This window comes from Rhineura floridana, chromosome 6, assembly GCF_030035675.1.
Source record: "Rhineura floridana isolate rRhiFlo1 chromosome 6, rRhiFlo1.hap2, whole genome shotgun sequence".
NCBI lineage: Eukaryota > Metazoa > Chordata > Lepidosauria > Squamata > Rhineuridae > Rhineura > Rhineura floridana.
Window position 1 is genome coordinate 52,347,156 of NC_084485.1, and position 15,090 is coordinate 52,362,245.

The following is a 15,090-nucleotide window of genomic DNA, read 5'->3' on the forward strand; positions in this document are numbered from 1 at the left end:
ACGTCAACCTGTCCCACACCTAACATCATATGTGATGTCAGGTGTGGGATGGTTAGAGACATGGCTGGATTGCCTGCTTGTGCAGAATCCATGCAGAAAGTAGGATTGAACTTCCCACATATCATGGGGTGGGCTGTGAGTTCAATCCTGCTGGCTCCCTATCCTCACCCTACTCCACCCCCACTGGTCAACTTTGACAGGTGGCTGCTCCCACCCACTTTTCAATATTGGCCCACAGGGTGGAGGAAGATAAAGATCTGACCTACATGGCCAAAACGGTTCCCCATCCCTGAGCTACAACATTGGTGTGTGTGTGTGTGTGTGTGACTCTGCTGAGTTGATCCAGTTGCCATTATAAACTGGTGACAACAGATTCCAAATCCCACCCATTTTTTTATATCTTCCTTTCGGCTTCCAGGACCTGAAGCAGCAGGAGTTCTATCTGGGCAGTTACAAAGTGAGCGGAAAATTGGATTGGAAGATGCTGGATGAAGCTGTGTGTCAGGTCTTCAAGGTATGATGATAACGGCAACCTTTTGACTGCTCTAACGTCTTTGGAAACTTCATGTGAAATTTTTGGGATATTGAACCATAGTGGTTCAACCACTCTATACCTCTACCCTATTCTACTTTCCCCTCCTGGGCTTTAGGTTAACATAGGGACCTGAAATGGAGAACTTTAAGTGACAGCTCTGGCAGAGATAAGACTAACTCTAAAAGCCAGCAGGGACAATCTAGCAAGTTCAGAAATTATCTCCCCAGAAGGGAGCAAGCGATGAAAAAAGAAATGGAAGGACATACCCCCATGCTCAACAAACGCAGGATAAATAAGGACATAATAGCTGTGTTTGGACATAATGCTGGCCATAAGCCATAGTTAAGTTAATTAACTTGTACATGATCTGCATGCTGGTTCATAGAGCTTGAGCACTCACCACTTCACTCCTCTCTTGAGTAGGGAAAGAAACCACGGACCAGATTGCTTGGCAGTACCTTAGAACCAGCATTTATGGTTTGTTTCTGTCCAAACAAACTACAATCTGCAGCCATGATTTGTTCTTGGTTTCCTGATTGTGGTCTGTTTGGAAAAAGCAAATCATGAGAGCTGGTTTAAATGTAGCATCAGCCACTCCATGATTTGTTTCCCTACTCAGGTAAGGGAGGAGCAAAGTTCAGACTGTGTGCACAAATTAATTTGCTTAATTATGGTTAGTGGTTTCATGTTACATGCAAACAAGGCCAATATAATGGCATCAGCCTTCGTCCATGATCTGTTTGGGAGCCGCCATGCAGCCCTTTGGACAAAACTAGTGGCTTCCTTTTACACCGTCCTCCTTTTCATAGGGAACTTGACTTAGTGGCCTTACAAAACCGTGGTCTGGTGGAAGCTCATGGGGGGTTTAATGGATATGTGAGCCAAGCATTGCTGGTATTTTCTGGCTGTGCACTAGTTAGGCCTTCTCCTTCACCTTTCACCACACACCAATCCAAAAATTGGTCGTCTATGGCAGAAAGTATCTTTAGCTAACTTCAGCTTGTATTGTCCAATAGTAGGTACTAATAGTGAACTCATTTTGTCAGTGTAGATCCATATGTAGCATCCATGCATAAGAGGGAGGAATTCAAGAACTCCAAGAAGTAATAATGGGGAAAAAAACCTAAAGGGTGGGGAAACCCCAGAAATAGCACAATGGGGACTGAGCATGCTTGGTAGCAACAGAATTCTCAGTGCCTTTTGGGGGGGGGGGTTAGAGGGAAGAAAACCTGGAGAGGAGGGGCAGTGGAATGGAGCGTCCTAAAAACATGGCTGTCTGACTGGAACCCTAAAAAGAACACTTCCTACTGCAACATTTTGATGCATGTTCTACTTGGCAGCAGTGGCAGTTGTTTTTATTTACATTTATATCCCATATTTCCTCAAAGGAGCTCAAGACAGCATACATAGTTCTCCCTCTCTTCATTTTCTACATTCCTGTGAGGTAGGGATGGGGTGTGGTGGCTGGTTCCCATCTGTTTGAATTCTGACAGTCTGGCTTTCAGTATCAACTCACCATTTTTTTGTTCCTGATTGTTTTTGCAATTGCCAATTCACAGTTTTTTCCAGCGAAAAAATAACACAATTGCTAACAATGCTAATGAAAATGCTTATGCTGTAGGCACTGTTCCACAGATTTTTTTCCTATTTAAATATCAGTTAGGCAGCTAATCGCCCATTAATTCTGTCTCTCGCCTCAGGCTAACTGCTGCACTGCTTAACGAGGACAGCCCCCCAAATTTTACCAGTCTTGTTGTTTTGCAGTACTTTTGATTGTTAATAGTTATTGTTATTACCTAGACAGAAGTTAAGACTGCATCAGCTTAGAGGAAAGCTGATTACGAAACAATAATGTAAAATTTGGGGCATTTTTTTAAAAAAAGTGCCGAAGACATCTGCAACCTGCCACAAGAAATCAATGCCAATCCAGAACAATGCGAATTATTGGATTCTGTCAAAATCTGGTAATAAATCAGATTTTGCTAATATTCTCCCCCATCCCTACGTGAGGTAGGTTTGGGTAACTGCCCCAAAGGCATCCAGTAACCCTTCATGGAGGAACTCCCTTCCCACACCCTAATAACTTTCAGCTGCCTGATAAAAACTTTCCTGTTTACCCAGACATCTGGAGGTTTGTGTGTGAGTGAATGGATTACTATTCCTGTTGCTGTTTTCATTTACTGGTGGTAGGTAGTTCTTCTGTTTTTATATTGGCACTGATTGCTATTTATTTTTTTGTTTTTTAAAAATGTTATGAACCACTTTGAGAACTGTGATTAGTTGTGTGGTATAAATATTTTAAAAGAAAAGATTTTAACCAATCTACTGTTAGGCTTACTTCTGAGGCCTGACTTGAACCAAGCTGCTCCCTGTCTTCACTCAGGACTATGTTACCAAGATGGACCCTGCTCTCACACTGGGGCTCAGCATTGAGTCTGTCTATGGGTATAGCATCAGCCACGTCAAGCGGGTCTTGGACACAGAGCCACCAGAACTGCCACCTTGCCGACGGGGTGTGACCAGTATTGCTGTGACATTGAAAGGTACTGCTACAGCTATTTTAATACTTTTATATATCATGCCAGGCCACCTCTGCTTGATCCTTTGTTTCCTGCTGGCTCACTTCCAAGCTACCAGCAATGCAGCAGGGCCAAAAAGAGGAGGACAAAGCAACAGGGTCCTATGAATGAGAGAGCATCTGGACAACACTACTAAGTTCAGAAGTGGCAATGGTGGAGCTGCTAAATGCAGCACTGTATTACTATAGGTTGGCTGTACTGCAAGGAATATGTATATAACAATGTGGCTGTTAAAAAAAATCTCATGTAGTCTTAGGCTGCGTTAACAGAGGCATAGAGTCCAGATCACAAAAAGTCATAGTTCTGCATTTAGTTCTAGATGCTACACTAACAAACAGGAGCATGCTCAGAAGAGAGCAGCCAGTATGGTGAGGGGTCTGGAAACTTGTGTTCTTTTGAGGTTGATAGTTTGTTTATTTATTTATAAAAATATTTATATACCACTGTTCATAAATATATATATATGTATATCAAAGTGGTTTGCAACATATATAAATATACAATAAAACCATATAAAAATGTAAAATCAGAAATCATTAACTAACTGTTGCAGAAAGATATATTCCCATTTGCTTGCATAAGCCTGGTGACATAGAAATGTTTTCAGCAGGCATTTAAAAGTCAGAACAGAAGGTGTCTGCTGAATCTCCATTGGCAGAGCATTCCACAGGACTGGAGTGATGACACTAAAGGCTTGATTTCTTGTTGTTAAATGAGCCTAGCCTGAAGATGAAAAGATATTAAGGGGAAACGTGGTCTTCAAATATCTAAAGGGAAGTAAAGCAGAAGGTGGAGCAGGTTTCTCCTCTGTTGCTCCAGAGCACAGGAAGTAGATTTCAGCTAAACATTAACAGTAACATCTCTTCAACACTTGGACAAACTGCCTCCGGAGGTGGTGGGCTCTCCTTCACTGGAGGTGTTTTAAGCTGAAGCTGAACTGCTAGCTATCAGGGATGCTGTAATTACATCTTGCATTGAACAGGACGTTGAACTAGATGACCTCTTAGGTCACTTTCAATTAGCATGTTTCTATTCTTTTGTAGTTCTGATGTAGAGTTGAAATATGAGTCCCAGATTGAGGCCCATTCTAGATGATTATCTAAACCAAGGATGGGGAACCTGTGGCCCTCCAGATGTTGCTGGACTACAACTCCCATTATCCCTGGCCATTGGCCATGCTGGCTGGGAGTTGGAGTTCACCAACATCTGATGGGCCACAGGTTCCCCATCCCTGATCTAAACAACAGCTTAGATTGTTAGGAACAAACAGTGATGAACTTGGCATGCTTTCCATCCCTACTTCTCCACACGCAAGAGGAGGAGGAGAGAGAACTTTCACTTTAAAACAAATTGCAATTCTGTATTACCTACCAACTTGGGAACTGTGGTGTGTTCTAACAAAACATAGTTAAAACAAACTGTAATGTGACCTTCTGGTTTGTTAACTTTGGTTAGAAAAAATCGCACTTCCAGATTCTGACCCTGGGCCAGAGAGAAATGTTAGACTGCTATACATGAAGTCGTGATAAGTTAGTCCAGAAGAAGAGGGGCTCACCATGGTGGCAGTAGTGGGAGCTGACGTGCTGCAACCGCTTGAAACAGTTGAAGAAGATTCTTGTAAAAGAAGGAGCCTACCGTGGTGCAGGAGGGACTGTTCTGATGGAGCCATAAATGTGATAACAGCCCTGAGTGTGAGAGAGGAATGTCTTTTAACAGCCACATTCTTCTACACAGGTTTGAAAGAGAAGTGTGTGGACAGCTTGGTGTTTGAGACCCTTATCCCCAAGCCCATGATGCAGCATTACATAAGCCTTCTGCTCAAGCACCGACGCCTTATCCTTTCTGGGCCAAGTGGAACTGGCAAAACCTACCTGACAAATCGTCTGGCTGAGTATTTGGTGGAGCGCTCAGGCCGTGAGGTCACTGATGGCATTGTCAATACCTTCAACATGCACCAGCAGTCATGCAAGGTGTGAAACCCCTGCCTGAGACTAGCTATTCTGCAATTTCTGCACAGCCAGAGAAATGATCTGTCTGATCCCTAGCACAACCCTGCTGATAGCCTTCATTCCTAAGTCACAGTTCCCTTGTAACTTCATATGAAAGAGGCTTATGCATACTCATTGCTCCCCTTAATCATCCAGTGCAATCGTATACATATTTACCCAGAAGTAAATCCCAATGAGTTCAGTGTAAGTTCATGTTTACTTATGCCAAGTAAGTAGGCATAGGATTAAAGCTCTAATCTTCAGCACCCTCCTTTTCCAGCCCTTTGCCAGTGTGCCTCTCCTGTCCTAATTAGTCCTTGTTCCTAAACCCAGTTCCTAGCCTGGTAAATGGACTTCCATTTGAATATCTTTCCTTATATATGTGCGTTTCTTCTTTCAGGGTATATTTATTTTGTTTATATTGGCACAATGATTTCCATTTTGCATCATTCTTTAACAGGACCTACAACTTTATCTCTCCAATCTGGCCAATCAGATTGATCGGGAAACAGGGATAGATGTACCGTTGGTCATCCTACTTGATGACCTCAGTGAGCCTGGATCTATCAGCGAGCTTGTCAATGGAGCACTCACCTGCAAGTACCACAAATGGTGAGAGACTATTTTTACTACAGCATTTCACTCGTACCTGTTAATAGCCATGCTATCCTGAAGGATTGTTCTAAAACGGGCGGCTAACCTTTTTCAAGCCAAGGGCTGCAATTACCCCTTGGTCAACCCGCTGAGGGCTGTGTGTCAAAGTGGTTGTGACCAAGTGTAAAAATGGGCATGGCAAAAGTGGATGTGACGAGAACTGCAGTTCTCAAGGCGGCCTTCCAAAAGACCACTCCATTAACTTTTCTGCGCTATTTTAAATAATCTTTAAAAATAATTCATTATTAAATACAGACTTTTTTTTAAAAAAATGACAAATTTAGGGAGGCTCAGAGTGGCCACAAAAAATATTTTGGCATAATAGTGGTCGATCTATGGGAGCAATCAGTCAAATTGTGTTTTAAAAGTTTGTTTATTTATTTATTTAAAATTTGGGGGGATTAAAATTGGGAGACAAAAAAGTATGGCATCACTGTGGAGGATCCATTGGAGCAGTCTTTTCTTTTTTAAGAACTAGATTTTGTTAGTTTATTTAAAAATGACAAATTTAGAGGGAGGGTCTGAGGGGGGCATGAAAAAACTTTTGTGGGGCCACTTGCGCAGTTGAAGCAGTGTTCTGGTGCTCCACTGTGCATTTGGTCCTGCCTATCCTGCTGCTCACCATAGACAGTTACTGATGATGAATAACTGTCTCAGGATTTCCATACCATGGAAGAAAACATCTCCACCTCTAGTTCTACGTGATGGGTAGCCAAACTGTGGCACAAGTAGCAATGGGTTGTAGCATCCCTGTTCAGGACCTGCAGGGTTATTGGGCCTGCCTTTCCAGCATTATTGTGTTGTCTGCTGTCCAGCTCAACTAGGAGCAAAAGAGTGGGATTGCCAGAAAAGGTTTGCCACTTCTCTGCAATGAGGCCATCTTCTCTTTCATTGGAGAGAGATATGTCCCCATTACCAAGAGTCTCTGGAACCCTTTAGCCAGGAAGAAAACGTTGGATGGTATTAAGAGTCCAGCCAAATTTTATCTCACATTTATTTATTTACTTATATTCAGATTTTATATCCCACCTTTGCAGGCAAAATGCACACTGCAGGCAGGTTACAGACTGCTGGACTAGATGCTGGTTTGATCTCATCCAGCAGGGCTGCTCTTACTCTCTTAAAGATCCTAAATATAAAACAACTCCACTTCTCCTAGCTTCTGGCACATGCCAGAGTCCCAGCACAGCCCTTGTTCCTTTTAGCAGAACTTCCCTCCATTTAGTTTTTATTTATTTATTTTTCTCCACAGCTCTGTTCCATTGTCTGGGGTGGGGGAAAGCAACTGATATGAGGAAAAGATGATGATGTGCTAGTTATAGTCAAGACCTCTGCTGGATGTAAGGCAGATATTCTGATAGATAATCCTACTGTGTTGAGAGCTTGAAAGTGGCAGAGCAAAGAGCTTCCAGACGTGCTCTCTGTTAGGATATATCTTACCTGATGGAACTGTTGTTCTCTCTCCCACCAGCCCCTACATCATTGGGACAACCAACCAGCCTGTGAAGATGACTCCAAACCATGGCCTTCATCTCAGCTTCAGGTAAAGGCAGTGATACTGAATCCACTGGAGGAGGTGTGATTTGCTGGCTTTTAAAACAGCATCTCCTCTTCTGTTCCCACCTGCTGGTTCCAAAAACTGTTGTCCTGCTGTGGAAAGGACTATATATAATCCATATCATTACTAACCTGTTGCCATATATGCTGCAGGATGCTGACATTCTCCAACAACGTGGAACCGGCCAATGGCTTCCTGGTACGTTATCTACGCCGAAAGCTGCTTGAGTCTGACAGTGATGTTAATGCCAACCGGGAGGAGTTGCTGCGTGTGCTGGACTGGGTGCCCAAACTCTGGTACCATCTGCACACCTTCCTGGAGAAGCACAGCACCTCTGACTTCCTCATTGGTAAGTGGCGACTCCAGACATGCTAGCTGAATATACTGTCAGGAACAAGCTGTGTCATTAAGGGAGCTGGGATGGGAAGCTGTTGTGAAATACCTAGATCAAGTGGTATCACATTATTGTTGTTGTTTCCAGTAGTTAAATAAGGAGGGATTCCGGAGCTCAAGAATACATGGAAGCTACAACTTCTCATTTGGCGTCCCTTCCATTCAGTCTTAGTGAGCTAGGTGTGTGGTTACTCAGTGATGAGTACTGCATATACTCAGAGATACACTCAATTATTATTTTTAAGTGTACCAGGATGGAGCCCTTGTTTTAAATATCCAAATTTCCTGGCTCAAATTAAGCCCTACCTTCTGCTGCATCTTTGACAGCTAAACACTATAATTTCTCTTCGGTATTTCTGTTGAAAGTGTCTAAAGTATGAATGGCAGATTTGATCATGTCTTGCTAAGTGTGGGCTTTTCTGTGCTTCTCAGTACTTCAGTTACTGTCACTGTTACACTCTGGATCCAAATAGCAAATCTTGGCTACGGGCATTCTGAGTGCCATATAGTTCCTCCTCACATGTTCATGCAAACCCAAACTTGAAACCAAATATCAGAGGAACCAGAATTAAATGTGTCCCAGTTTAGTAAGGAGCTGTCATGCCTACATAGAACTGGGTGGTTCAGGATTTTCCTTAGAAACTGTGTCTGCAGAGAAAGCAGTACATGATATGATGTCTTTCCTTCCTTGAACAGAGACAGCAGCCCATGGAATAAGCCTAACTGACTTCTTTCCTTTGTCAAGATAAGGTAGGATAGGATGTAGGTCAGATGCAAGATATAGTCTGAGTTACACTGGTTAGATACACTTAGAGCCCTTCTGACTTAGATCAGATCCAAGGTATAGATTGGCCCTAGTGCATTCATGCCTTTGGGTTGTTGGTTCCTCTGTCTGCTTCAAAGGTCTTGTTTGATTGAACCCTAGATAGTGACACTGATGTGTTAACATTTGTATCCTGCTTTTCCTTTAAGCAGCTCAGGGCAGCAGAGATGGACTTATCCCATTTTATCTTCACAGTCACCTGCTGAAGTTTGCAAGATCAAGAAGTACTAACTTGAACCAGGCCAGAAAAGGGCCATAGCTCACTGGTAGATCATCTGCTTTGCATGCAGAAGGTCCCAAGTTCAATCCCCGGCATCTCCATGTAGGGCTGGGAAAGAACCCTGCCTGAAACCCTGGAGAGCTGCTGCCAGTCTGTGTAGACAATGCTGAGCTAGATAGACCACCAGTCTGATGTATGTTTCTCTAAATTTCCTGGTGCAAGTCCAGCAATCTATCTAGTACACCTCACTGACTTGCTATATCTGACATATCCACAGCCATTGTGACATAGTAGTGATCTCCTACCCAAAATATTGGGTGCGTTTTGTGTTCCCACATTGGCTATTAACTAATTCTCCCCATTCTCACTTTGCTTTCCAGGTCCCTGTTTCTTCCTCTCATGCCCCATTGGTATTGAGGATTTCCGGACTTGGTTCATTGACCTGTGGAACAATTCCATCATCCCCTACCTTCAGGAGGGAGCAAAGGATGGGATCAAGGTATCTTTGTCCACTAGTAGTGATGGCTGTATCCTACACCCATTTGTATGTACAGGTCGCTTAGCCTAGAAGCTGACCTATTGTTCTCTTGGAAATCATCCATAGGCATGTGTCTTATAGCAAAGCTATTTCTTCTAATGTTGTCCAACTTCTGCTTGCACATGCTCTGAGCTTCCATCCATCCGCTGCAACTGCATGTGTATATGGCTTGTTTCTCTGACTGATGTTACCAGTGCCAGCCAGGCTGCAGCAAGGTGTCAGTATTCTTTCTTGCCTATCCCCATTGCAGGTGCATGGACAGAAAGCTGCCTGGGAGGACCCTGTGGAGTGGGTGCGAGACACGTTGCCATGGCCATCGGCCCAACAAGACCAGTCAAAGCTCTATCACCTTCCTCCACCTAGTGTGGGGCCTCACAGCATTGTTTCACCCCCAGAGGAACGGAGTGGCAAGGATACTACACCCAACTCTCTTGAATCAGACCCCTTGGTACGTCTTCAGACTGCAGAGGAGGACTGTTGCCAACCAATAGGCTTCTAGAAGCGGAACCTATTCTTGTAATCTTTGGCATGGTGGAATTAAGTTGGGACTACCACCCTGTTGGATGCGTGGCTAAGCTATTCCTTGTCATGCCAAACTTTGCCAACCATTGTGTTAGCTGTCCTGTGTTAGCTAGTCCATGCTCCACTGACCACATTTACCTAAATCTGTCTGGTCCCATTTTGAAAGCCAGACTCTGCTTTTGAGGACAAATACAGCTTTCTGGGATTCTCTTCCCAGGGAGGTTTGCCTGGGACCTGTGTTAATGTCTTTTCAGTGCGAAGCAAATACCCTTTTATTTTTCTCAAGCATTTAACAACTGATGAGCTTTTAGTATGTTTTTTTTTAATTGCTGCTATTTTATCCTGCTCTTTTATTAATTATTGATTTCTTTGAACGTTTTGTTATTTTTAGCTTGTTAACCATCCTGGTAATACTTGTTGAATGAAGGGCAGAATACAAATTTACAAAATAATTGAAGTATCCTCCTCCTTCTCATCTTATTTGTATGCTGCCTTTCCTCAAACAAATAGTGATCAAAGCAGCCTACAACAAAGAGAATATCAATACATCTCAAAATCAGCAGTTGCAAGAACAATTTCATAATAATAAGAATAATAAAACAGAAATAAAGCGGCAAGTATAACAGCAAGCAAAATACAGCTTTTCAGTACTTTAAATGTAACAACATTACATCTTCTGGCAGGCAGCACAACTCTTTCCAGCAATAGCAAAACTAAGAAGGTAATTGATATTCTCACTTTGGTCCCTCCCATGAAGTTAGTCGCAGTCCTCTCCCCACAGCAACTTTTTAGAAGGCTACCAAAGGCAGGGGGTGGTGGGGTAGCTGGAAACACCCCCATTATGTTAAGCATGCAGCTGATTTGTAAAAATTGCAACTATGATGCATCCCACCTTAATTGGCTTTAATTTATCAGATGTATTCTATTGAGTGCAGACCCTCCCTCCATACACGTACACACACCTAGGGAAAAAACATCAAAGCTGTCTAGTTTATGAAGTTGAGTTAGGCTCTTCCCTGAACATTTTTACTATCCATTTGAGTTTCAAGGCATTCTTGGACACATAACACATGTACCCACCTGAATCAAATAGCACATAATGATTAACAGTGCAATCCTTGCACTCCCACACAGAAGGAAGGCCCATTAGATTCCATGGGGCTCATTCCCAGGTCAGTGAGTATAGGATTGCAGCCTGAGACACAGCTTTACTCAGTACTGCTGTAAGTAAACATGACAAGATTCCATTATGCAAAAATGCATTTTAAATTGTACCTGACCTCTTATCTGTAGTAGAAGGGCTGAACAGTTGTCTCCTCCCTTGGGCAGGACATCTCATCTTATCCATAGCACATATAATAAACTTTACCTGATTTTACTGTATGGCTCATCTCCTCACTACCTTGGAATCCTGATCCCCAATAATACCTTCCTTATTCCTCTGGGGTGTTTACCAGGTATGGGGCAGCTTGTTCTTGGGTACTACAGACTGAAGGACTTCTACAGAGTGATGGGTATATACAAAGGGGAAGGGCCTTAGCTCAGAGCATTTCTTTCCATGCAACAAGTTCCAGGTTCCATCCCCGGCATCTCGAGGTAGGGCTAGGAAAGACCCCTGTCTCAAATCCTGGAGAGACATTGCCAGTGAGTGTAGACGACTGAGCCAGATGAACCAATGATCTGACGTAGTATAAGGCAACTTTCTATATTTATAAATGAGCCCAGGAGCTACTCCAGCTCTTTACTTTTTGCTTTTTTTTCTGTGCAGATGGCAATGTTGCTGAAGCTCCAGGAAGCAGCCAACTATATTGAGTCTCCTGACAGAGAAACTCTGGACCCCACTGTGCAGTCCACACTCTAAAGATGACTGGAACGGAGACTGGAGTGAGCTGGTCTCAGCTGCCTTCGCTCCTTGTTCTTCTTTGTTTTTTTTGTATCTGGAACCTGTGGTTTGGAAAAGAACACCACAGAGGGTAGGGAGGTGCTCATCACTTGCTTTGGGATCTGTGCAGATGGACAATGAAAGAGGCAGTTTGGTCCTTTTCTGCAAGATACTGCTCCCCCCCCCCAATCGACTATGGTGGTAGGAGAATGGTAGTTTTTATTCCTAGGCTTTTTGCCTCTATCTAAACTCCTGAGCTTTGCAGTATGACGGGGGCATTAATAAACCCCTTGGATCTAGGGTTCCCAGCATCAAAGTTCCTTTGTGGGGCAAAGGCTCAAGACCATCTCGCGGAATTGGCCACTGCATTTTTGCAGGGCAGTGCCAGCAGGCCGGGGCAGTAGACAAGTTTGTGGTTCCCTAAAATGAGGATCTTTTTATAATGTAAAGAAAAGCAAAAACCCAGAAAAGAACCTGGCAGTATCGGAGTAGAAGAGTCACCGCTGCAGCAAACCAGCTGCTGCTGTAGCTGGTTCCCCTCTTGATGCTTCCCTACCACAACAAACATAGGCAAAGCCCTAGGACTGTTAACTCTGTTTTTGTGCCCTCCTTATTTAATCTGCATGATCATCCTTCTACATACAGACTCCCAATAAACTCTGCTTTGTTTCCCTCCCCCTTTATTTTATTTTGGTTAAGCTGGGCCATTCTGTTTGCCTTTTGGTTCTAGGAATTCTGTTTTTGATTTAACTACCTGGCATTAGTTCCACACAAAGGAGCTATGGTTTCTTAGGTTTTTGTTGTTGTTCAGTTCACCTTTTTCTTGTTTTACCAATCTGTAAATTACATCAGCGTGGTCCCTCCCAACTAAAATTGGTGCTGACTGGATGACTTCCAGTAACGAAACTCGCCTTGTGAGTCCTTGCAGCTTGCATCAGATGCACACAGGGTTGAATCGGCAGCACAACCTTCTTAAAGATGCACAATTTGCTGGATGGGCTCCCCTTCCTGTCCCATTCTTTATCATTCCATTCCTAAAAGCACAAGAGGCCTACAGACTAGAACCAAAGGTGGGTCAGAAAATGTTCTGTTGTGGTTCCCACTTGCGCAGGAAAACCATCAAATGCCTCCCAAACTAAAGATGTCTCCCAACTCTACCCACATACTGACTTGCTTGCGACTCTCCTCTTCTGCTCACATTTTGCAGAATAAAAATGTAGCACGATTGTTTCAACATTCTGTCCATGTTGAGATTTGGGTGTTGTTTGATTTCCAGATAAAGAGCCATCCATGAGTAGGCCTTCCAAATTAAGCAAACACTATTTCTTTTTCTACCCTGGTGCTGTTGGCTATCTTCACAGGTGCATAGTAGTGCTCTGATTTAGGCTAGGTCTACTTTCCTATACTGATAGAGATATTTGGGTTAGATGTATAGAACTGCCTTGTCTTGCCTTTTGGTTCTAGAATTTCTTGCCTTACGTGAGTTTCCATGCAGCTTCTATCAGGAGGCAAAATTTCTAGCTGTTGGTTAGCCCTCTCTGCAAATGAGAGTGAGGTTCATGACACATTTCACAAGCCCCTCAACCTCCAGAGGCCTGATTAGCAACTAGGTTTCCTGAAGAGTTGCTTTGAAAAGGAAGTTAGCAGTGCAAAACCAGCAGCTCAAACCCTAATGGAACTCATTGGTTTTAGTATGTTACTAGCTGAGGCCACTTTGTGTGATATCTTCTGCTTGGATGTTGCATTGTACAGGCATCAGTATTAGAAACCTGTGGCCTGGATAAATTAAGGTAGAAGTATGGACCTAGTTTTTATAGCAGAAAAAAAGAGAATCTTCCTTTGCATTTCCTCTTTAGCGGTTGTAGGAATTGCGTCACTTAGCCAGAATGTAAGAAGCCAGATAATTGTTAGGGTCTCCATAATGCAGATCCTGGCTTGTCCAACTTAAGTATTGTAGGAGTTCAATAATAATTTCATACTAGCACAATATAGAAAGCAAAATTTCAGCTCTCCTGGCACAGCGTAACAAGCTTTACTTCATGCAGTATTCCCTTCCTATCCAGTGTTTAGTTTCACTAATATATCATGCTAATCTAACTATCATCCCCTCACTGTTCTTATGATACAGAAGCCACTAGGGCTTCTTTTACACTGAATGGTTATTAGCCAGCTCCATGGATAGATAAACTGTGCCAAATACCTCAAGGATTGCACTTGAAATCACTAGAGGTCCTACTTAAACCCATATGTTTCTGAACATTTATTTAATAAATTTATTCATAGCATTTTTATCCTGCTCTTTAGCCATAAAAGGTAAAATCAATAGTAAGACAAGACACACAAGGAAAAGGGCATGGGGTGGGGGAAAGGCAAGCTCGGGCATCAATTCTTAAAGTTACAGTTCTTTTATAACTACCAGCTGGGATGGAAACAGTTTTGATCGCCTGATAGATTGGCTGTCACTAGGTGATGTCTGAGGGAGGGCCAAAGGCATCTGGTCTCTCAAGAGAGGTGATGGGATAGCCTTGCTTTGCATTTCCCCCTCTGTTCTGCAGCCTGATGGAATGGCTGTTGCTAGGAGACATTTGAGTGACATTGCCCGTATTTTCAGTATTTTCTCTGCAATCATGAGGTCTAGACATTGTACTTTTTAAAAGTGAGAGTGGAGATTCTCAGAACTCCAGATTATGTGCCAAGTTCTGCACTTGATCAGTCATCGTATAGAGTGTGTATAATTTTAGGTCCCACCCCCCATTTTTGACAGAATGAGCCTCCTGAAATTAAAACATAATTGTTGTTTCCTTATGTAACTATAATGTAATTGTAACCATAAGAAGCGGGACCTGCAACAAAACGTTGCAGTGTGGAGCACTCATTCTCTCTCCTCCCAACTTCCCATTCTTCTCCCCCACCATAGTCCGCATTCTGTGTCCACTGAGCATTGTTCATTCTTCATTGGGCTGGTTTTCTTTTGTTTTTTGTTTTACCTTAAAATATTTTTTGTACTTCAAACACTGGCATTCCCTCCATCTTATGTGCGGATACCTCCATCTACTGTATGAATGGTGCCATTTGGGCTACATAAGAATCCATGCTAGAAGAATGAATTTATTAGTAGTATATTGGATGAAATTAGTGTGTAGTCAACAGGTATGTTGTGACATGCCTGATGAACAAGACCAGAAGGGCCTTTGGGCCTGGCTATAGCTGAGTCAGGCCTGCAGGCTTACCTGCCTCTCCAGTGTTGCCTGCTCCTTGGCTCAACAGCTGAGAGGAAGAGCAAATATGAAGAGCCACAGATTACAGGTGGACTGTAGCTCTCGCTAGAATGTATCTTATACTTTGGATTTGAGTTTGTTGCATATTTGCCAAAAAAATTGGCCAGCACGGTGGTAATT

At 43.0% G+C, this 15,090-nt stretch overlaps 1 protein-coding gene across 9 annotated transcripts in view; it reads left to right on the forward strand.

The window, feature by feature from the left end:
* Positions 1–14,704, forward strand: part of NAV1 (neuron navigator 1) — a 407,211-nt gene extending 392,507 nt beyond the window's left edge. For 6 of the 9 annotated variants that reach the window (XM_061631862.1, XM_061631864.1, XM_061631866.1 and 3 more), the window contains 9 exons: positions 419–514; positions 2,919–3,078; positions 4,849–5,084; positions 5,563–5,714; positions 7,228–7,299; positions 7,467–7,663; positions 9,131–9,249; positions 9,539–9,736; positions 11,579–14,704. In XM_061631862.1, the coding sequence (XP_061487846.1) occupies positions 419–514; positions 2,919–3,078; positions 4,849–5,084; positions 5,563–5,714; positions 7,228–7,299; positions 7,467–7,663; positions 9,131–9,249; positions 9,539–9,736; positions 11,579–11,671 (1,323 nt within the window). In that variant the 3' untranslated portion in view covers positions 11,672–14,704. The remainder of the gene's footprint in view (positions 1–418; positions 515–2,918; positions 3,079–4,848; positions 5,085–5,562; positions 5,715–7,227; positions 7,300–7,466; positions 7,664–9,130; positions 9,250–9,538; positions 9,737–11,578) is intronic. The other 3 variants (XM_061631868.1, XM_061631869.1, XM_061631870.1) reach the window with 1 other exon arrangement.
* Positions 14,705–15,090: the final 386 nt, after the last annotated feature.